Below are 24485 nucleotides of genomic sequence, written 5' to 3' on the forward strand. Positions count from 1 at the left end.
TTGGAGATCATCCACCACTTCACCCCTACCCTCCAATTCAGGCACTGTTCTCCAGAAGATCACATTGCTCAGAACTAGACAGGGTCAAGAACTTACACAAATAAATGCAAAACTATTTGTAGTTTGTACTTGCTTTGTGTTTGGTTATGAACTAGAAATTTCAATGAAAAATCCACCATATTTTACAAAACTTTGACTAAAATACACACTACTTCTCAGGTGATAATTAGTCCATCTCTGAGGAGACAAAGCCTAATCTGAATGAAAGATGGTTTTAAAATTCTAATTTTCATGTGATTTTTATGCAACGATAATCATTTTGCCCATTTCTGCTGAAAAGGGGACACAAAATCACCTGAAACAAAAAATTAAATATTCTTATACATCTTTTTCTAAAAAAATGATCACCAATTTTGTATAGCTTTCCTCAGAATATGCATGTTTTACGAAGACTATCACCGTGTCCTCACTACATAGCAGACCAAAGTATTTGAATATCTTAGTCTGAATCTCCCTCACTACTCATAACAACTCCACATTAACAGGCAGAATTTTTCATTGGGTTTCAAAATTTACAGGTGACGTGAACATTTCCAGAATTACTGTTAATTGTTCCTAAAGGGATACTAAACCATTTGAACAGTTCTCATAATGATGACATTTTTATGAGACCGTTTAATTGGCAGCCCGTTAATCACAGAGTTTAATATCAGTGACTCCATATGTAAAGGACTGTTAGATACTGAAAGTGATTTTCAGTCCTGAATCCTCAGATTTAATCTATTCTACAGTGGATTTCATCCATTGCAGGGTAAAGTCCATTGAAAAACATTTTTTTAAACTGAAATCAAAAGACATTTCCTTTCTGAAGGATAGATGAATTTTTGAGGATTCAGTACTATACATTTTCTTTCCTTAAATCCAAAAATAAAGGGAAGGTTGAAAGACAGTAACCACTGGAAGCTATTAATTGCACTGCTGCCTTTAAATTGATAAAGAAAACTATGTATAGGTGGAAGTCTATTTCCTTTACTAGGTTCATATCTCCTTTTTCCTCTTGAGTTGGTGGGAAACTGCTACAGATGTGTTTCATATTAAAGAGCATTGATTTAGTGACATCTGCTGACTTTACAGATTGCTAAACTTGACTCCAGAATAGTAATTTTACAATAAGATGGACTAGAGCATGAAACCTTTGGCACTTAGGAAACTCCAATTAGTAAAGATGCTTCAGTGTGTTTCCTCAACAACACAGGTTATTGTGATCAGATTTAACCTGTTCTCTACACTGGCTTCCTATAGACTATCAAATCAAGTTAAAGTTCTCAGTCCTTATTCAGGTGCTTCAGGGCCTGAACCCAGAATATCTAAAAGTCTGTCTAAAGCTCTGCGATGAACACTGTGGTTGACAGATATGCTCCTCTGGCACAAAGGAACCCTCTGTAATAAGGGTAAAGCACATCTGTGCGCGAGATAGAACATTCTCAGTGACCAGTCTGAGACTCTGGGATAAACTCCCCCAGGAACTAAGGACAATCACAAACCTCACTGTCACAGTTTCAGGGTAATTGAATCTGTATCCCGCCTCCGTATTCCACTACAGGAATGTCCAGTCATATCTCAGGCTTCTAATCAGGGCCGGCTTTAGTACCCGCGGGGCCCGATTCGAATACCCAGTGGCGGTCCGGGTCTTCAGCAGCACTTCGGCGGCGGGGGGGTCTGCTCCGCGTCTTCCGCGGCACCGAAGGACCCACCGCTGCCGAAATGCCACCAAAGACCCCGGAGCGGACCCCCCCTCAGCCGCCGAAATGCCACCGGAGCAGACCGCCACCAGGTGAGCCTAAGGCGCAGGGCCCTCTTAGCCGCGGGGCCCGATTCCGGGGAATCAGGGGAATCGGCCTAAAGCCGGACCTGCTTCTAACCATCACCTGTCTCTGGAGAGGGAGCCATGTGGTTTTAAGGCTGCATGCAGCTCAGTGCCATACATACACTGTGATATCCCCAGCAAGGCAGTCTGCCTAACAGCCAACACCTGTGTTTGGCTTTCTCTCCAAAGACAATTAGTGTTTTACCAATGACCACATAGCCCTTCCAAAGCAAAGTACATTTATTATGAGAGCAAAAGCATCACAGAGGAAAAACATAAAAACAATAAAAGGATTTAAATCCTCACTAAACATATCAGGAATTTCCCATCTTCCGCATGAGCAGTCCGGTAGGACAAAGTCTTTCCAACCCTTCTGCAGGGGTTAGGGCCACCCTAGGACCTAAGGTCCTGTCTGTTTGCTGAATCAGAAGAATCAAGGGTCTGTTTAAACTCAGCTTTTTATACCAGAAATCTTGCTTTGTCTCCCAGGCTCTTGAAAACAGATAAACAGATAAAACCAGTATCTCCCTGACAAGGTCAAGCTTGAAAGGCTGGGTTTTTACATAACAAGTGTTGGAGGATGTAGTGAGGTGGAGTGGTCTCCCACTGAGCCAGAGGGGGAGGGGCCACTCTCTCAGATTCCTGGTGGGCAGGACAGGAAGTTTAAGAGGTGGGGTCTCTAGCTCAGTTGAGCCTGAGCCAGGGAAGGAGATGGATGTCCCAAGCCTGCTGCAGGCCCCAGGCCCTGCTACCAAGCAACAAGCACCTTGACTCCAGAGGAGGCGGAGAGAAGCAACCAGGATTGCCAGTGGCCGAATACCCCAATGAGACCCCAGAACTACGTAACCCCTTGTCATAAACAGATAGTTAAGGGTTAATGCCTCTTTTACCTGTAAAGGGTTAAGAAGTTCACCTAGCCTAGCTGACACCTGACCAGAGGAACCAATGGGAGGACAAGATGTTTCAAACGGAAGGAGGGAAGTTCCCTTTGTCTGAGTTAGTTTCACTTTTGACCGGAGTGGGAAAGCTCCAGAATTCAGCCTCTTATCAAGTAGTGAGTATTAGTGAAGGGAATAAATAGGTTTATGTTTATTTTCTTTTGTAACTTGTCTTGTGCAATTAGGGAATAATCAAATTGGGTATTCTTTTGTGTACTAAGTTTTTGCCCAGGAGAACATCCTCTGTGTTTTGAATCTGTTGTCTGTGAGAGTAGCTGGTATGCTGGTATGCTAATCTCTCCCAGAGGGTTTTCTTTTACCTTTCTTTTCTTTAATTAAAAGCCTTTTTTTTAATAACCTGATTGATTTTTCCTGGATCCACCAGGAGTTCATGGGAGAAAGGAGGGGGGATGGTTAATTTCTCCTTGTTTTAAGATCCAAGGGGTTTGGATCTGTGTTCACCAGGGAATTGGTGAAGAAGTCTCTCAAGGCTACCCAGGGAAGGGAATTAGTACTTGGGAGTGGTGGCAGCAGACCAGATCTAAGCTATTAATTGAGCTTAGGGGTTCACATGCAGGTCCCCATATCTGTACTCTAAAGTCCAGAGTGGGGGTGAAACCTATGACACCCCTTCTCCAGCCTAGGGTAGGAAGTAGACATTGGTCTAGTTTTGCAGTCAGAACCCAAGTTAGCATGTTGCGGTGGGATACCCGCTGACCTAGTGGTGGAGCCCTCCACCACTGTCAGGGCCCTGGGCTGGGACCCGGTGGAGTAGGGTGGGCCCAGGTCCCCCTACCCCTGTGGCTGCCCCACCCTTGTGGTGGCCACCTACCCACCTTACGCCAAGAGGCCTACATTTGTTTGCCATCTGCCTGAGTCAGGACATCAGGCAAAAGACTGCATATAGCCCCGCCCTGCCTAAGGATCCAAGCTCCCTAGACTGTTTGGTGCTCTGTCCTGTCTGAAGGCCTGGGCTCCCTAGATTGTTTGTTGCTCTGCCTGAGGGTCAGAGCTACCAAGGCTGCTTTGCTGCTCTGCCCTGCCTAAGGGTCAGAGCTACCTAGACTCTTTTGCTGCTCTGGTCTACCCCACCAAAGGGGCTTCAGGCCCTGGGACTTGATTCACTAATTCCCTGATAATTGGTGGTGCCCCAGTGATGTAGTGAGGCAAAGTGGCCTCCCACTGAGCCAGAGGGGGAGGGACAACCACTAACCCATTTCCAGAGGATCTGCATTAACCCCCCCCCCCCTCTCCCCCTGGGATTCCCCAGGAAACCCATTTAATAAGCCAGGAACACACAACTACACATCATCATTTGTGTGGGTGAAAATATGGGCTATAAATATTCTACAGCTCATGCTATCTGGCCCATCTGAATATAAGGGCTTTTTGAGATTTTCATGTTTCAAATATAAGGTACAATATAGTCCTCAAAGATGCTGCATTGGGGTTGCAATATCTGTCACACTCACCACTTCTACTTCAAGTGCAAGGATCATGTCTTTCACCTTGCCTTCTCTAACATAAATACATAGTTGTTTTCAGTGTTGTTGTAGCAGTGTTGGTCCAATAAACAAACAGAAGTTGATCTAATAAATGATATTACTTCACCTACCTTGTCTCTCTTAGAAATACACACTGACATGTATATTAAAAAAAATGAACAACTAAAACCCTGTCAAAGCAAGACATTCCACTGCACATACTTCTCCCCTGGGGACAGGATGAGATAACTAAACATGTGACAGATGTGACATGGAACTTATGCACTACTGGAAGTTGTTCAGATACCATAGTGTAAGAACCTATATAGAGTAGAATAGAGTCCCTATAAAATATTAATGGCATAAATATTTAAAGTACAAAATGAACCACTGTATATTAGGCTTCTCTTTTCTATTCATTTCTAGTATGCCCATCACACTAGCATGTAGGTTTTATGTACATAAATTTGTCAAGTATAATTGTCTGCAAAAAGGCCTAAGCTCTCCGCTTCCCCATTGTAATATTGACTTTCACAAAGGGGTCATGAAAGTGGTTGTCTTCCAGGAAGCCATCACTTGACCATGCAGGTCCAGCACCTTGCAGCAGATTTGAAACTGAAGATTGAGACATTTACATGCTCAGATGTGCTTCCTTCAGACTGGCCTATTTAGGAACATGTGAAACTCCCAGCTCATGGTTAATCCTGGCCTACTCATTGTTGATCCTTCCTGGCATGATTTACTACTGAAACTTTCCTGGATTGTGGGTAGGCCATTCCAATTTAGTTGCAAGGAACAGATGTTTCACTTGAAAGTTGAGTACAGTGCTAATGCCACAGTCAAACAATTGCCGACAAGATGAAAAAAATGATGGCATAAGGAAGGCATGTCATTGCCACTGCTTATCAAATTAAATCACTGAACTGTTTTACATTATTTTTCCTAAGCAAAGAAACTAGTTTATGCTATAGAATAATACAGTAAAAATATATATATCCATGTCCATCTAGGATCTTTACAGTTGCCAATAGGGTGCACATCATAGCTACTCAGAACTTCACAGCTTTAGTGAGAATGGAACTCGGATCCTCCTGCTCCAAAGGAATAGGCCTCTAACACTTGAGCTAAAGGAATATCTCAGTTAGCACTACAGGAGCTATGGTGTAGTCGAAGAATTCTGATTCCATCCAGAAAAAGGCAGTACGCATCCCACTAGCCAGGTGATTACACGGAGTGTCATGGGGAAATTTCATAGATGGCAAATGCATATCATTCTAAGTAACAGCTGTGCTGTCGGCAGAGTTATTCTTGACTAGCAGTAAGGCTTTAAAAAGAAGCAAGGGAAGTGCCTTGTGATCACTTGGAGTACTAGACAGATGACTGGCAGCTCCAGGCTGGCAGCAGTCACTGACCTCAGGAATTCAGACTGATGAACCAGGAAACAAATAATCCCAAGATTTAAGATACCTAGGACAAAGCAATTCAAGTGGGACCTTAACAACGATCCAACAGAGAGGCTTTTCAGATGGGACCATTTCCATAGTACTTGAAATATCTTTAATTCGACTTTGAATGATAAAGCTAGGAAAAGCTGCGTCTATGTCTAGATATTTTACACAGTTGAGATTAGTATTAGCTCTGTACTGTTAATGACAGCAGCTATAGAGTAGTGTGGAAGTTATCAGCTTGTTATAGACTAAGAAATGCTGTATTGAATATATTGTTTGGGATTGTGATTATATTAACTGAAGTTTAGGTACACTAACACCTATTGTATTGGTCTGTACATGCACATGCTCTATCGACTCTTGGGTCTATATAATTCACTAGGTATGAGTGCTACAATTGCAAAGTATAGTTTAAAGATAAAGCCACTTTTGAGTTAAAGGAAAAGAGTTTGAGCATCTTAAAACATTAATTCACACATTATACAAGTCCTTGGAAATCTGATCCTATTTGATTTAAAATAAAAAAAAATCAATTTTCATTTTTAAAAAAGTCCATCGTACATAGTTCTTATTTTTTAAACAGGATGTTTACTGTTTCTGTATCGTGCGGAAATATTCATTAAACTTTTGAAAAAAAAATTACCCTACAATAACTAAATACATATGGAACAAGGTATTTTAACATTTTAGCTTTTAACATAGTTAGTGCTAATTTTAAAACTTCTTGTTAATTTTTCAGGGTAGTTATTTTTAGCTGAAACTAAAAGCAAACAAGCTGACTTTTTCCCCATGAAATGTCAAGATTTTTGTAGTAATCTGAACCAGTGAGATTTTTGCAGGAAACATTCTCTCTTTCCGCATTCAGTTACTAGCAATGCCTTTTGTCCTGTAATTGAATTGAATCAACTCCTAGTCTCATTCGTCCTAGACAGTTCCATCATTTGAGCGCTCTGAAGATGTATTACACTAATATATCGTCAGAACGACCAGTGTTATGATGATACATTAGTGTAATACATCTTCAGAGCTTTAGCACTGTCCAGAAACAATAGGGCTAGTACTGGATTCAGTTCAATCATGGTGTGTGCACCCACACACACACACACACAAGAGGAGAAGGGGGCATGAAGAGAGACTGGAGCTTGCTAATAAGGGGAGGGAAGTCACAGCATGAAAACGGAAAAAAAAAACTACCTCCAAAACATCAGACTGCCAATATTATTGAACTGCAAATACTTAGTGTATTACAGGCAATAGAGAGTGAACTGGCTGTGAATATTCTGTTTTGCAGGTGTTTATTATTCTGCTGTTACCTTGAGCTATACTGTAGATGTTTCAGGTAGTGGTGCCTGTTGTTAAGGTTGCTCAACACTTTCCATTGTAAGACCATTTTCTGTTGCTTATAACTTTGACAGACTTTAAGCCTTTGAGCTTAAATTTCCCATGCTGTTTGTCTGTCAATGGCTGTTTTATTTTTATATTATATTTTATTGTATTTTATTTTTTAAACATCAGCAAAAATGGTTCATCTGTTTCTCAGAATAAGTTATTTTGCTAACGTTAAAATTTTTTTACAACCATTTCTTTCTCTTTAGTGCCTCCTTGCTTTGGCACAGAGACTTGAAATTTGGCAAGGGGATCCTGTTAGACAGGAGCTGCTGTGTTGCCAGGCTTTGGGACTGGGAGGAGGGATGCTGTCTTTCCTGTTCTTTTTCTGTTCTTTCCTGTTCTCTCAATGCTTACTCCTGCAGGCAGTGAGGAGAGAGAGAGGTAGTAGCCTGATCTGAGTTCAGAAGGGTGAGGAGCACGGCCGAAGGGGATGGGGAAAAGAGAGACTGGGAGAAGGTGCTGTTGAAACTGTGAGAAAGAGCTGGGGAACAGGACAAAGAGTCAGAGGGAGGTGGGGTGACTGAGATGAGGAACCTGAGATGAGGAGGGGCAGAAGGGAGACTGGGACTGAGATAACACAAGCTGGAGGGGCCAGAGGCAGAAGGGTGGGTAACCACTAGAGGAAACTCAAATAGCTGTGAAGCCCACTGGCAAAATGTGTACCTCATCTCCTTCTAGTGGATGGGTCACATAGAGGATGACAACCTACTACTACTAGTTAGCTCAAGTGGCAGATGTCTGTGCTATTCATCTAAACAGGGGTGGCTCCAGGCACCAGCACAGCAAGCGCATGCCTGGGGCGGCAAGCCACGGGGGGCGGCCTGCCAGTCGCCGTGAGGGCGGCAGTCAGGCTGCCTTCGGCGGCACACCTGCGGGAGGTCCGCTGGTCCTGTGGCTTCGGCGGCAATTCGGCGGCAGGTACGCCGAAGGCGCGAGACTGGCGGACCTCCTGCAGGCGTGCCGCCGAAGGCTGCCTCACTGCCGTGCTTGGGGCGGCAAAATACATAGAGCCGCCCCTGCATCTAAATGTTTTAATTCTACTGATGAACTATGAGGGTGTGACTATGGTTCCAACAGGGTCTACTCTGTTTTTTCAATTTGCTTTTTAAAAACCTAGGAAGTACATCTAAAAAGTACGTTCAAAGAACATTCAGTTTGCGAAGTCAAGCACTCAAAAATTAGGAAATGCCAGAATAAAGGGCGCTTGTATAAACTTTAATAGAGTCTTTAATAACATGATCACAGACTATGTTTTCCATAGGACCCCTGCTCATTCAGCACATCGTGCATTTTTCAGTAACAGCAAAGGACCTAGACAGATTTGCAACTGCCAGCTTCATCCATCTCTTTTTGTTTCACCACCAGTCACAATCCTCTTGTTTTACCTTCTCCGTCCCCCCCACCCCAAAAGAGTGAGAAAAGAGAAGCATATATGAAAGCCTTGTGCATGTGTAAAACAAATAGCTGCCAAAGCAACTTGTTGAAAGAAGAGGAGGAACTGCAGGTCATCTCCTTCCCTTGCTCACTTGGGGCATGAACCAAATCAATGGAGTGGATCAGCCCCTTGCAAAATTACTGCCTTGTGGTATTTAGATGGGGGTCCACTTTCCGTGTACAACTCCTCTTGGTAACATTTGCAGTGCTTGCTTTCCAAAGATGGTAATATAACAAGTATGGTGTGTATGCAAGTGTTTAAAACTAGCATTATGTTTCAGACAGACCTTAATTCTTTAAGATTCTGGTTTCATTCTTAAACTATGGATGTTAAACTTTGCTCTTAAATGTCAGAACAAAATAAATACCTACAATTTAATCAAATGACATTTCAACAATACGAGAATTTCAGATTACAAACTACAGTTTCACATTCCTTTTGGCGTTACACTGTGTGTGTAGATTTTGTGGATTTACATAATGGGTCTGTATAATGAATTCATTTACATAATGACTAAGTTAAACATTCACCATAAAGATTACAGGCCAATAATTTATGTACTAAGTTAAAAATCATCTTTAAATATATTTTATTTTCATTCACATTAAAGTTTTATTTTATCTCTTGTTCAAAAAATTGTATCAGATCTCATCCAAGTAGAGGCTGCATTGATGCAAACCATGATAACTTTTCTGAATTAGGCTACATTGAATCATTTGTATACAGAGATTTCAGTATCTTATCTTTTAGTAGCAGCTTTGACAAACAATTCCAGGATCTTTTAAATATAATTCTTTATTATTTAGCACTGTATTCTTGTTCTGATGCATGTATGTAAGGCTTGGTCTACACTTACCCCCCAAGTCGAAGTAAGGTACGCAAATTCAGCTACGTGAATAACGTAGCTGAATTCGACATACCTTACTTCGAACTTACCGCGGTTCAGACGCGGTCCACACGCGGCAGGCAGGCTCCCCGTCGACTCCGCAGTACTCCTCTCATTGAGCTGGAGTACCGCAGTCGACGGCGAGCACTTCCTGGTTCGATTTATCGCGTCCACACCAGACGCGATAAATCGAACCCGGAACTTCGATCCCCAGCCACCGAACTAGCGCGGCAGTGTAGACCAGCCCTAAGCCTCACTATTGTCAGTGGGAGTTCTAGGAGAGAACTGATGAAAAATATGAAGGGCAAATGAACCTTAGCTCTAGATAAACTCAATTTGCAGAAATTAGGATGCAAACACTATAGAGAAAACTAGTGTTTGCAAGTATCCTTTTTTTCCTAATAAATCGAGACATCCCTTGCACATTTTAATTGATTTTTAGTGCTGTTTGTAACTGTTTCTATTCCAAAATATGTGCTCCAATACAGTACAGCTACATTGTTACCTCAAAAGAAAATTACTTCAACAATTTACACGACAGACTACCAGACAGAATATAAACTGTTGGGTTTCCAGGGCTGCTTGTTTCTATATTGTCATGGAGTTATTTCACAGAGTTTCTGGGCCTTCCTCCTTTCCCACAGACCAGTCCTAAATCCTCTATCCTTATCCCAAAGAAAACAGAGCCATGACAATAGTAAATCAGCTACAATACATTCAAACTCTATTTCAGTTCTCTGCCAAGAGAGATTTATCAGTGTTTGCTCCTTGTAAGAAGTGGGGTTAAATGCAGCTGGAAACCAAAGTAAATTAGCCATATTATGATTGAGCTTCTTTCTTTATTATCCTAGACAATAGTCACATAAATGCAAGTTAATTAAGCTCAGTTACTTACTCTACAGTAAGTGTGGTTTTTTTGAGATACTCTGTCCACACAGATTCCACTCTTGGTATGCATATGCCCCAGGTGCCTGAGATTAGATTCTTTTGAATAGCAGTGTCCCAGCCATCCTCTCGCTTCCCATGGCTAAGGTTATAAAGGGCAGGGTGCAACCTGCAGTCAGTTCCTTTGTTAATTAGAATCCCATAAGAATAGGACTCTGGCTAACGAGGATGGAGGGTGGGTTGTGGAATCTTTGGAAAGCACATCTCAAAGAACCATACTTACTGTTGGGTAAGTAACTTTTCTTTCTCTGAGTGATTGTCCACACAGATTCCACTGCTGGTGTCCAACAATCACATGCCGATTCACCGGACATAGGCAAGAGGAGTCCTATTTGAATAGAGATTGCAGGACCATCTTACTGAAACTAGCATCTGAGCTGGATGCTGGAACCAGGAAATAGTGAGTGGTAAATGTGTGTCTAGAACTCCATGTTGCTGCCTTAACCATTTCTGATGTGAGGATGCTACCCAGACAGGCTGCAGAAGCTGCTGCAGTCTTAGTAGAATGAGCCCTATTTTGTCCAGGGTCATCCTTTTTAGCTATATCATAACAAGACAATCTGAGACCCACTTGGACAAGCCTCTGAGATGATTGCCCCTCCAAGGGCTGTCCCTTAACCCTCTCAGCAAAAGCCACAAAGAGTTTAGGTATGCACCTGGCCAGCTTGGTCCTCTCTAAATAAAAATACCAGGCTCTCATTATTTCAGTGTGTGGAGTTTCATTTCACTTGTGGCAGAATCAGTTTAGGGAGAAAAAACAGGAGTGAACAGACTGATTGATGTGAAAGTCATTGGTTACCTTGGGCAGAAACCTCAGATGACATCTAAGGGTGACTGTCCTTACAAAAGAACATGTAAGGGGGGCCCATCATGAGGGCCTGAATCTCCCCTATTTTCCTAGTTTTGGCTACCAGCAAGGTGGTTTTCATAGACAGGTGATAAGCAGAGCACGTAGTCATAGGCTTAAATAAGAAACCCATCAGTCCAGTCAAAACCAGGTTAAGATTGCAAGAAGGAAGGAGTTCCCTGACCGGTGGGAAAACATGGGTGAGCCCTTTTAGAAACGTCACCAGAGGTGGATAAGCAAAGATCATGTGGCCTTGAATGGGAGGGTGACTAGCAGAGATCGCTTCCAAGTGCACCCTTATAGAACTGAGGGACAATCCCAATTGTTTCAGGGAAAGTAGTTATTCCAGAATTGCAGAAATTGAAGTTGTCAATGGTGAAAATTTTTGCTGAACTACCCAGACAGAAAAATCTCTTCCATTTGGTCTTGTATACCAGTCTGATTAAAGGTTTCCTGCTGTTAGCAAATGAACCAGACTCTCCACGATTCTTTGTATTCCCATAATTCTTTGTATATAAAACCCCATGATTCTTTGAACAAAGTGTGTTGTAGCTATAATTCTAGTTTTTGTGCTTCCAGGGACTTTGTACTTAGGTTAAATATAGTGTGTGACTAAATGGTGGAATGTATATAATATTTTTACCCTGACCCTGTTGACCCATGGAGAATTGTCCAGATGTCCAGAAAAAGACTATTTGTGATTTATAAGGGATACATGTTATTAAAAATGTCTTCATTATTTGATAAAAATGACTCATTGAGAGATGTTTCAGCTTATTGGGAATTACCTGTTGCCACAGATGTTTTCTACAATAAGAATAGAAAGAGCTTTAATGTTTTTTGAAGGGAGTTGTACATTTGCTGGGGGGATTTTCCCCATATCAGCCAATCGTCAAATTAGGGGTACACCTGTATTCCTTGTATCCTCAGTTACTCAGCAATGACTGCCAGAACTTTGGTGAAGACTTATAGGGCCAAAGTGTAGGACTCTGTACTGACAGTGAGATTTGCCAGCTAAGAATCTCAGGTACTTCATGTGAACTGGGTATGCTGAAAGATGGCAGTATGTGTTCTGTAAGCTGAGAGCCACGAACCAACCACAAGATCCAAGGAAGGGACTATGGAGACTAGGGTAACCATCCGGAATTTGAAACAATGGATGAAGGCCTTGAGATATCTACGGTTGAGGATAGGTGTCCACCCCATTTTCTTCTTTAGGACTAGGAAATAGTGGGAATAAAATCCTTTGCTCCTGAACTCTGGGGATACTTATTCCACTGCTCCCAGCTGTATAAGGGAATCTACCAGATGCTTCAACAGTGTCTCATGACAAAGATCTTTGAAAAGGGATGGAGAAGGTGGGATGGGTTGCCACAGCTTGAAACTAGGGTGGGGTACCCTATGCTGACTATTTTGAGGACCTACCAGTCTGAGGTTATCCCAGTCCATGTCACCTGGAGGAAGAAAGCAGTTGCCAGTGGATGGGTTGAAAGGAAAAGGATCCAAAGGTGGTCCAGTCAGGCTCCAAACATGCACCTCAAAACGCTTCTTGCTAGAAGCCCCAGAATGTGGGGCAGCAAAGATGACAGAAAGGGCTGCCACCCATGAAATTACTGTCTCCTGCTCGGGGACTTGGAGGACCACTGTTGCTGATAATAGGGATGTTGTCATCTCTGTCTGTAGAAAGACTCTTGTCTCTGGTGTTTTCTCTTTGGGACTTAGGCCATGAGAGATCTTCATTTCTTATGCTGATGCTTCTGCTTCAGAAGCCTCACTAAAAAGTCTGTCCCAAGGAGGAAGTTGTATTTTGAGAGTAGCACTTGATGGTTCATTACTCTCATCTGGAGGCTCACTGAAGAATATATTTTCCTCCGAAAGATTCTTTGGATCTTTCTCCTAAAGAATAGATTTATGCTGACCTTGTTGCCTTGATTTTTCCTGAGCTGCTTGAATAATCAGGGCATCAGGTATTGATAAAACATACTCAAAACTCTAGTGGATACTTGGCATCTTCTTGGTATCTTCTGTCAGCTCTTTTAGAAATTGCTAGAATTGAGCTAGAAATATGCCATATCACTTTGGCAGGTTCAAGCAGTCCATAACTGATGGCCATAGCTAGACACTAAAAGTAGAAGGTTGCAGAATATCCCGAGCTTCTCTTGTATGGGCTCTAGTGGGATATCCAGTATCTCCACCATTCTTTTTAGCAAGTCCTGAAAGACTTTTGTCTTATCCATAGAAGCCAAGGAGGAGGAATAATGACTACAACTGGGGAGGAAGATGAGATGGTTACAGATAGCCGATGCTGTGGATCAGAAGAGCAATCATCACCATTATATTCCTCCTAACTCTCCATCAGTAGAGGATGGGACACGAGAGGAGCTTAAGAAAATGGGACCTCTGTATTCATTGTGTGGGGTGCAGTTGAAAATGCAGGTTTCATAGCACATGGATTGATTACCCAGGGAAATCAGTATGACCATGGTTAATTAGGGTAGTGAGAACAGGGACACATGGGTGGGCAGCAGATAGGGGGTTCCCTATGGGTCCTGCATGGTCTGGTATCCTTCAAGGATTCCTCTCTCAAATCTCCGGAAGACTCACATTGAGCTACCCAAGACAGTGAAAGAGAATATTCTTGTGAGGAAGGTCTGCTTTGTTTCTCCTCTTCTGGGGAGATAAAGAAATACACCTCTTCTAGCAGAGTGGCAGTTCTATCCAGTGTGCTCTGTGTAGCATCAGTGCCAGGAATGGTTTAGAGATAACCTCCTGCCGCCTTTTAGTGAGAGATGAGTCCAGAACTGGTCAGAATGAAAGGTCTCAGGTTGCTGTGGAGTGCATTGGTGCCACTGAAGAGAGCTCTCAAACTAGTTTGGGTAAGAATTTGGTCAGTACCAAGGCAGTGGTGGGAGTTGAAGCAGTGGTTCTTGGTACGGAGAAACTGTGCTGGAGCTTCAGGTGCAGAGACAGACAGTGCTTGAGGCTTTGATATAGTAGTCAGCACCTATTATTGCTACTGGAGGCAGCACAGTCCTTGTTGTGTGTAGAGACCATTGTGCCAGTTTGGGTTTTGGTGCAGACACATCAGAGCAGGACTCCTTGTGGCCCCTGTTTGAAGTCATCACTGAGATGCCTGATGAGTGGGGCTCATGAGAGGTTTTCTGGGAACCTGGGGTGGTATCTTGGCTCACCAGGACACTTGATGTTTGAGGTGGACCCAGTAGCTGGAGCTTCTTGGAGGGTCTGCCAGGGTTTGATATTGCTTGCATGGACTTTTCTAGGAGAAAAAGTTTCAGTTTTGCCTCCATCACTTTCTGGGTCCTTTCAGAGAAGGACTTGCAAATCTAACCATTCTCTGGAGTACATCCCTCTCCCAGGCACAATAGGCATTGAGCATAGCCATCAATCACAAGTATTGCCTCATCACAAGAGGGGCAAACTTAAACCACAGGGAATTGGTGCTGGCCATTTTGAATTATTGTACAGGGCAGATCCTTCTACAAGGTGGTGCATGCGTGGGGGGGGAGGGGTTAAACCCCTATGCAGGAAAACCTATCAGTAATCTAAGTCTAAGAGGTTTTGTTTTGTTTTTAATATATGCAAATGGACAAAGACAACTGTAGAACAGCATCAGCATCAGCATCAGCCATCTTATGCAGAGCAGGGTTCTGTCTCAGCCATCTGCTGCACGGAACTGAATGGAGGTTACAGCTGCTCCACCCCTTATATTCTTGACTACAGGAAGAGTAAGTGGCCAGGGCACAGGTGTCGCCCTAATGGTCAGTACTATTCAAAAAACATCCCATTTTGCACAGATAGGGCACATGCACTTCAACAGTGGAAAATCATTTGAAGAAGTATTCTAGTTTTCATTTAGTCCCAAGGGAGCTTAAGGGACATATGGTGACAGGAATATGTGGAATTCTGGCAGAACTGTTAAAATGCACTGGACCACCTATTCTTTTGTGGCTGCAGACACTGTTCAATGTAATCTGGAGAACCTGTCCAAATGACAAAAAGGCATTACTGGCAGCAAAAAGACTGCTTTTACTATCACAGCATTACTCTTCTAGCCATTCTAGGGAAAGTTTTTCTTCCATCTAGTTGGCCTGAACCACTGATATTTAAGAAGAAAGAGAAGATCAGTTCAAGCTGGCTTCACTCCTGGTCGTTCCATGATGAAGCAAATCTTCACGGTGCACCAGCTTATCAAGAAGGTATGAGAATTCAAGCGCCCCATTCACATTGCATTTGTGGGTATCAAGGCCACGTTTGACTTTATTGACAGGGAATCACTTTGAGTGATCTTGAAACTCACATGCCTCCCTGACAAACTCTGTAGAACGTTCTCTCTTTAATATGATGACTCCTCAAACTGCATTCTTGTAAATGGGAAAAGAACTACCTTCTTACTAATTAGGTCAGGCATGCCACCCCAGAACTCTTTAATGGCATCAGAGAATACGTACTTGATAAGACTAAGTAAAGGGTTGTTGTAGCTGTGTCGGTCCCAGGATATTAGAGAGACAAAGTGAGTGAGGTAATGTCTTTTATTGGACCAACTTCTGTCTCTTTCACCAACAGAAGTTGGTCCAATAAAAGATATTACCTCACCCATCTTGTCTCTCTAAGACCAAGTAAATGCATTTTAGGTATATACCTTGATGTTAAAAACCGTACTGACTTCAATTTTGCCAACGATGTAGCGCTAGTTGTTGAATCAATGGATGAGCTGGTTATGACACTTAAAGCCTAGGAAAGCTCAGTGGCAAAAGTCAGCCCAAAACTTAGTTGATGTAAAACCAAAATTCTTCCAGGTGGCAATTGCAAACACACTGAGGACTCTAGCATCTTCGTGGGTGACCACACAGTCATGACTATTGGTGATTTCACCTACCTCGGCTCTGTTGTCAATAACATGAGTAGCGGCAAGTAAGAACCTGAAACCTGCACTGCATATGTTATCAGTACCTACTTTCACAAATCGAACACACTGGTAAATAGCAATATGACGCTTCGGTGCTAAAGAGCTTTAACGTTTCAGTGACAAGTATTCTGACCTATGGGACAGGCACCACACTGTCAAGATTGAAAAGAAGTTGGACACCATTCAAAGGAAGCATTTCAAAATGACTGAAAACATCAACTGGCACTCAACGCTCTGTAAGGTTCTAAGGTCATCTGCTCCAAACATGTTCCAACTTCCCTGAGAGAGTCATCTTTGACTTTGACCCAATAAAAGCAGAATGGAAAAGACCCCCTGGAAGATCTAAAACATGATGGCTGGAGAAGCGGTAACAGACACCTGTGCCTTACAGGCATCCAATCCCGTAACACATCAAATTTGGCTCAGAACAGAACATCATGGAGACACATAATGAATTTGGTGTCCTCTATGCTGTCCAAGCAACAGCATGACAACTAACCTAACAAGGGAGCAATACCTTGTGGATAATATGCAATGAACAAGAATGGTCTGGATGCTTCCCCTTCAAGAAACCATTAACACTACTTGGCTAAAAGACTTATAGATTGCGTGGCCAAAAGGGACTATAATGATTTCTAGGCTGACCTTCTTTGTCACACAAGCCATAAAATTTCATCAAGTCCATAACTTCTAGATGAGCTAGAACATATCTTTTAGAAAGACAAGCAAGAGTCTTTCACAAGCAACCCAACGTATTCCCTCCCCCATGGACTGAGTGCACTGGTTCTGCTGCCCTCTCAGTCTCTGGCTCCACACAAGCTTGTGACCCAAATTTTGATTGCAAACAGAAATGCGCTATAACTGGAGCGAGGTAGCTCTAACAATATTATTTACTGATACATATTTAGTATTATTATACTGTATAGACTATATAGTTACATATTTATTATTATTTTTTCAGAGCTTTTGTCTGTATTTGACTATTGGTAGTTTAGAAAATACATTTTATCCAGTTAAATGAATTTCAGAGAGCATGCAAGTTACATTGCAATAAGCCGTAATTAGTCAACTTCTTTATTGCCATTTGAGGCTTGGTTAACCTTGCCTATTCTAAGGAATTCTTTTTTCTGAACATCATTCGCTCCTGATTCCTCTTAAGCAGGCAAGGTTAACCAAAACTCAAATGGCAATAAAGAAGTTAACCTAGAATGTAAAATTAAAATCTCTGTGACAAGTTTTAATTAAAACACAACCAAAGCACTGCTCCTCTCTTGAAAAGATAAACAGCTGAGCCAATGGGGTTGCACAGGGATTGCATCTAAAATAAAAAATATCAATTAGAAGCACTTATAAACATTAGCAAGATGGCACTAGGGTTCAGCTAATGTAATTCATTTTTTCAGGGAACCCTAAGGAGTGCCTCCTATAAGCAACTTCATATATAAAGCTACCGTTCTAAAGTCTCCCCAAGGTTTCTGATACTATTTTGATTGACATTTAGTTATAAACCATCTTTATGATGCAACTGATTTTTTTCTAGTTTATCAGTGGTCACTTGAAACAGATTTCATTGTCATTGTTTTAAAGGCCAATAGTAACTTTTTCAAATCTTGTTTTGTAAAGCAAACTATTGCTCAGACTCACTTTTAGGCACACTATGCTATGTTCCACCACATACAGTAATTAATTGCCATTACTCTGGTCAATATAGAACACATTCAGTCATCCATTCTAAATTAAAAGTATCCAAACATCTGACTAAGCAACCAGAAAGTAATGCCAAGTAATGTGATCTCTCCAGCAACCTTTCAAACTAAATAATTAATGTGGAAGTAAATAACGGGAAATATAATATTTAGTTACAGAACAATCATCAAATCAGTCTTATACTCCAGTAATGGGAGACAGTAATTCAGTGACAACATACTCCCAAACAACTCAATGGATTTCAGAAAAGTTCATTCTTTTCTGAAATCCATTGAGTTTCAGAATGGATTTCATTTTTATTTTTATTTATTTTAAACATAAAGGGTATGTTCATTCTGTGAGAGAGTAGAACATACCCTTTATGTTTAAAATAAATAAAAATATCCACATAAAAACATTCCAGATCCAGCACCAATGCTGTGTACCACTTCCATTTGGCAGTGGATGGCAATCCTGCTAGACATAAAACACAGAGGACTGTCAGAGCCAAAGCTCTGAAACACGGAAGTGAAGTTCCTTCAGCAGTCAGCAACAGAGATAGACAGGCACTGAAACAGCTGAGGAGTGGAACTCCCTTATACAGCCCCAGGCACTGAAAGCTTGAAGGAGCTACAGTGTACTTGAGCACTTCTCTATGAACACAACTTGCAATAAGGTGCTCTTGCCATCAGTGGGAATATACAGAGGCCCCTGAAGAATATTTTTTTCTATCATACTAAAAACAGTTTAACTCTGTTAGTCACATACAGAAATTACTTTAAAATATAAAAAGAATTCTATATGTGGAATCAGAATCACAATTATTTCTTTAGATATCATGTTTGTTTGCAATTTTTCATGTATACGTTAATTTAAAACCATTTTGATAAACTATTCTGTATAACAGCATAATCACAATGCTCAGTGGTAGTGAAATATTAAAAAATATTAAATCAGAATGCTGTAAATTTCATCTTTCCTTTTTAGGTATAGAGAACTGTGTCTGAAAGATTCCTTTGTTTTTTGAGATGTTTGATAGATTACTATGGTCAGTTGAAATGAGCATAACCTGCGAACCAGGAACTCTCATCCTGTCTCTGACAATGAATCTCTTCTGTGTCCTTAGACAAGTCACTTAGGCCCAGATTTTCAAAAGTGAAGTTGAATTTTTGGTATCTCAATTTGTGTGTCTAACTCTATGTCTAAGGGCCTGAGTTTAACAGGTGCTGAGCACCCACAACCCTCACTGACTTCAGCTAGAGTTTGTGAGTGCTCACCTTCTCTGAAAATCTGGTCCAATTGTCCTAAACTGGGCACACAAAACTAGTGGTGTCACTTCCTAATCTATAAAGGCATGAATGGCGATGGATTTCCTGAAAGAGAGAAACTCTGGGTTAAAAAAGGTTTTGTGCTTACCTGATGGAGAGATGTGTCTCCAAGAAATGGAAGGCTCTGGTTTCCCAGTGGCCAAGCAAGTAAGTGTAACATTGCTTCCTTCATTCACAACAATGTCAGTTGAAATACGAGATATCTTCGGAGAAACTGAAATGGTACAATGAGAAACTTTAAAAAAAAAGAATTTTGCATTAGATTGAAAAAGAGTGATTCATTTCCTTTAGTCCTCAGATGTCAGACATATGTCTTGAAGTCCAAACTGTTGGGATTTTTTTTATATATATAATTTTTTAGCTACATTGGTTTTCATGGTATTTTGCAAACAAATCCTTGTTCAGAATTGCTTACTTGTGACCACAACTATTCCATCATTTATACAAAGGTACAGCTCATGGATCAGGATGCTCCATATTAAACACTAGGACAACTGCAATCTGCTCCAGTTTATGAAAATTTGGAATAGCTCTCAGATTCCTAGCAATCTGCCAGTGTAGCTCTTGTTTAGGCAAAATTCGGACATGCTCATGTTAGTCCATAATGGACATTAAATTAAAATGCTATTGTTCTCTGAAAAATGATTATGCAAAAATAGTACTTTCCTATTCATTCCATCTGCTGCCTGTGTGTATCTAGAGTTATATCTCCTCACATTAGTGAGTAAAGTAAGTTTTTATTGCTTTTTACGTCTGTTGGTCCTGCAATGCCAATATAGCTGAGAGAGTGAGCTGCATTTCTTTTTCCTTTCTGTATATCTTAAGCAGAATTGTTCACTAAATTCAATTTATAGGACTAATCAGAATATAATAAGGCTTCAGCAGTGTAACTGAAAACTTCAGTGAGGGCATAACTTGAAGACAATGGAGTTTTACAAGGGTAAATGGGAGGATAACATTTGGCCTGCAGAATCTTTATTACAGGTAATGATGCACAGCAAGACAAGAACCAAAGTTGATTTTTGGAATCCAGGCTGAGCTTTCACTAAGTGTTACAAAAAGTGAAGTGTCTTTTTATGTATTAACTAAGTACCTTTAGTATGGAAGTCATTGAAAGATAACAACAGGGAACACCACAGTGCTATTTCTACAAACATTTTTCAGAGTACAGCCACATTCTCAATGTCAAACATGCAAAAAGTGATATATTCTGGCACCTTGGTACCATTGCATCTTCTAGTAAATTTGATGAAACTTTAGCAATGGCTACATTTTTGTACCAAAAATGCAGTTTTCAAACAAAACTGTTCCATAATGCAAGCATATGCTTGTATTACAGGAAAAAATATAATTATGAGATTTCAGTTTTTTTAATAAAAATATTTATGAAGAAAAACAGATTTCCTCTCTCTTGGGGACAATATCTATTGTCTTTACTGGGCACCTCCTTTACTAACATTGTAATAGCAAAAACCTTCATAATGACAAAAAAATACTGAAAATGTTCAGAAGATCTTGAGTATTTAGTTTATTCCCTAAATCTTATTAAGGTACAGAAACACTCAAAATAGTTGGATCATATTAGTTAAAAATTCCTGATATCTTAACCATTACTTTTAAAGAAGAAGGGCTAAGGAAACCTTAAATTACATTAGAATCTCATTAATTATTACAACCTTTATGAAACAGTGAGTGAATAAACAATTGTTAAAGAGCAAGAATACACTGTCCAAAAATGCTTTAAGTTCCTTTTCTGGTAACTGCAGTTTGCAGTATTTCACATGGTTGTATACAGTACTGTTAAATATACTATAGTGATCTATATAGTTACTAAATATGGAACCTCACTGCAACACTATTTAATATTTGCTAAGAATATTCATTTTTTAAAATATGGATTATTGGGTTTGGCAATTAGTGAAGTCCAGGTTATTAACACTCTTCTATGTGTATTATGGGACAGATTGTGACTGGACCTCTGTGGGTGCATAATACTTGAGATGGATGCAAGGAGCCTTCTAAATTCAGTGTAGGTGTCAGCCACAACTGTAGTCCCTTGCATTCCCTGCACTAGAGCAAGCAGCAGTGTCACCCCCACACCCCCAAAAGGTTTCAGCAGAAGGGTGGGCCAATGGCTCTGACCCAGGGCCGGCTCTAGGTTTTTTGCCGCCCCAAGCAAAAAAAAATTTGGCTGCCCCCACCCCAGCCCTGGGCTTCCCCCCACACCTCCCTGCTGCCTCAGCCCTGGGCTCTTCCCCCCCCCCCCCATCTGCACCCCCTGCCGTCCCAGCCCTGGGCTCTCCCCCACACACACCCCGTGCTGCCCCAGCTCTGGGCTCCCCCCTCCCCCCCCCACCTGCACCCTCCTTCCTCCCCAGCCCTGGGTCACTGGTAACTTGCTCCCAGGGCGGGTCATTCAGCAGGAATTTTGGATGTGTACAGAACACAGACAGGATTGGTTCCCATATGGTTACAGAACTGCAGTAAAGTGGAACAATTTTCAGCTTGTGTGATTGGAGGATATCTGGATAAGACTGTCCTCCATAAATGAGGAAAAGTTGAGGTGCCTTTATTATTCTTTTGTTCCACTCTTTGTTTCTATGGGGAATTTGCCAATGCAATATCACTGTCTTCCTTTTAAACAAATAAAACTAAAAAAGAAAAAAGGGGCAATGGCTGTTGAAAATAGCAATTCCAGTCCTAAAAACCACTGGGAGGCATTTCTTGCTCAATGTTATCCTACTTTTTCTACAGCAAATTACAGTGGATCAGTATATTTGATTTGGGAGAAATGAAGTAACAGCTGCCCAAATTGAGCTTGAGCACTCCTGAATTTTGAGGTGTTCAAATCTGGAAGGCAGGTGCTAGATTCCCTTTCTGAATATTAGCTAAATCTGGAAAGGAAAAGTCAATTTCTGCTTCCATGGCTCAGAAGTGGAAATCCTCCTATGTGCCTGGTACTGTATCTAAAGCTGTCCAGGTCCAGAGCCTCTCCTCCCTTACTTTTCATTTTAAATTCTAGTGGGATCCACATACCTCCCTTGCTAGGCTTCAGATAGAGAGGGGCACTGTCCATTTAGTCCACACAATTCCGTCTTTGGGGGCTGCAAGGTGAGGTCACACCAGTATCCCTAATCCAGTCTGGGGATGTCTTCTGAAGGGGATATCTGGGAGAAAGCCTTCTACTCCTTGGGCACACTTGTTCCCCATTCACAGTGCCACCCCGCTCTAGCAGTGAGCTCTCCATTCACAGCAAGCTGCAGCATGAGGTTTCAGCTACCATACTCCCTCCCCCTCCCTTTCCTGTTGATAGCGGCCAAGGGAATGCTGGGAAATGTAGTTCTTTCCCTGCTCCAGGGCTGGCTCTATAGGCAGGGAGCTAACCAAGGAACTACAGCTCCCAGGTCCCCCTGTTGGTTCTCAGCTCCCAGGCTGGATCCCTGCCGGTTGCCGCCCCTGCAAACGGGCTGCCCCAAGCAGGTGCTTGCTTTGCTGGTGCCTAGAGCCGCCCCTGCTCTGACCTGCACACTTGCAAGTAAGGGTTGCTGGCTCTCAAAGGTCCTGGTGCAGCTTAACCCTTTGCACCAATCCCTCTTCCCAAATCACACACAAGTGTCTTAGTTAAAACTAAAATCTGACCCGATGCGCACAGTAGTAAAATAGCTGTAAACGTATGGGGTCAAACGCTGCCACCCTTCACATTTCCTTCCAAAAAGGATGGAAGTAGATTAGGGGAGCGGGTATTTAGGGTAAAACAATGGACCACACCTCTGGTTTTAAACATGGCCTTTAATTTTATTCCACTGCTCAGTACACAGAGAACCCATATAAATTCTGTACTAGTGGGTTTCAAGAGAGCCAAACTGGAATGCCACAGTACCTCATAGTTCCCCTCTTGTTTGTGACTACATGCACCACAAATCCATGATCTGGCCCATAAATTCTTCTCGGCCATTTACCCAGTTCAACCAAGAACAGCTGATTCAAGAATAGTTTATGATTATCCCCTCAATGTATTTTAAAAATGACTTGGACAGTGCCACCCCACAAACTGCATACATCAGAGACAATGAAACCAAGTTGCCTTTGATGGGTAGCCGCTATGTTTCCTTGAAAGGAGAGGGCCAAAAAATAAAAAAATAAAATCAGTTTTACATTTCTATGTTGTAAACAGTGGTAACCATAATAGCAGCAGCTGGGGCTGTGTTGTACAGTTATATTTTGTAAACATTCTTTTATCACAGGCATTTACTCACTGAAAAGTTGCTTGAATGACTCAGCATCTGCTATATACTGTGTACCATTCGTTGCAGATGTTGAATTCTGCATCAGCTAGAGACTATAAATATTGAGAATTCAGACAGAATGTGTGTCTGGCTGTCTAAGACCATAGTTTACCATGAAAATCAAATAATAAATAAATAAATAATAATAAAAGTAAATTACTACAGATATAAGGATTTACATTTCAAATTACCGTACAATTATTAACCATTTAATTCTAAAAAAAAGCTGTATGGGGAAGGTAAGTAGAATTCCTAAAAAAGCTAATGTCCAAGTTCCCAGGCATCTGCCCTCTCTGTAGAGTTTGGAGTAAGGCAGTTCCATGCTAAAACAATAAAAGCAACCTATTAGGGCAGGCAGTCGTGAGGGAACCTGTTTCGGGAGGAAAAGAGGGAAACAAAGGCTGGAGAGAAACAAAGGTCGGGGAAGCCATGTGATATTGCTAGCAGCAGCTCGGAGGGAAAACAGAGCCTGATAATTCTTCATAGCTGTTGCTAGGCATAGTGTGAACTGAACATGAAAGCCTGAACTACACCATAAACAGCTGAGAAAGGAAGTAATGCAATGAATGCTGGTGTATGGTACATCAAGGCAATAACATGTTCTTTTACCCAAGACCTGGAGTACAAACAGGGGCAGCTCTAGGCACCAGCAAAGCAAGCACCTGCTTGGGGCAGCCCGTTTGCAGGGGCGGCAACCGGCAGGGATCCAGCCTGGGAGCTGAGAACCAACAGGGGGACCTGGGAGCTGTAGTTCCTTGGTTAGCTCCCTGCCTATAGAGCCAGCCCTGGAGCAGGGAAAGAACTACATTTCCCAGCATTCCCTTGGCCGCTATCAACAGGAAAGGGAGGGGGAGGGAGTATGGTAGCTGAAACCTCATGCTGCAGCTTGCTGTGAATGGAGAGCTCACTGCTAGAGCGGGGTGGCACTGTGAATGGGGAACAAGTGTGCCCAAGGAGTAGAAGGCTTTCTCCCAGATATCCCCTTCAGAAGACATCCCCAGACTGGATTAGGGATACTG

General features: G+C 41.8%; 1 protein-coding gene across 1 annotated transcript in view; it reads right to left on the reverse strand.

Moving 5' to 3' along the window:
* The window catches only part of NEGR1 (neuronal growth regulator 1), a 612585-nt gene that overhangs the window by 209519 nt on the left and 378581 nt on the right, over window positions 1–24485 (reverse strand). Inside the window, exon 3 of the mRNA XM_065409166.1 lies at window positions 19269–19394. Within this exon, the coding sequence (XP_065265238.1) occupies window positions 19269–19394 (126 nt within the window). The remainder of the gene's footprint in view (window positions 1–19268; window positions 19395–24485) is intronic.

The sequence above is a fragment of the Emys orbicularis genome, chromosome 8 (assembly GCF_028017835.1).
Source record: "Emys orbicularis isolate rEmyOrb1 chromosome 8, rEmyOrb1.hap1, whole genome shotgun sequence".
NCBI lineage: Eukaryota > Metazoa > Chordata > Testudines > Emydidae > Emys > Emys orbicularis.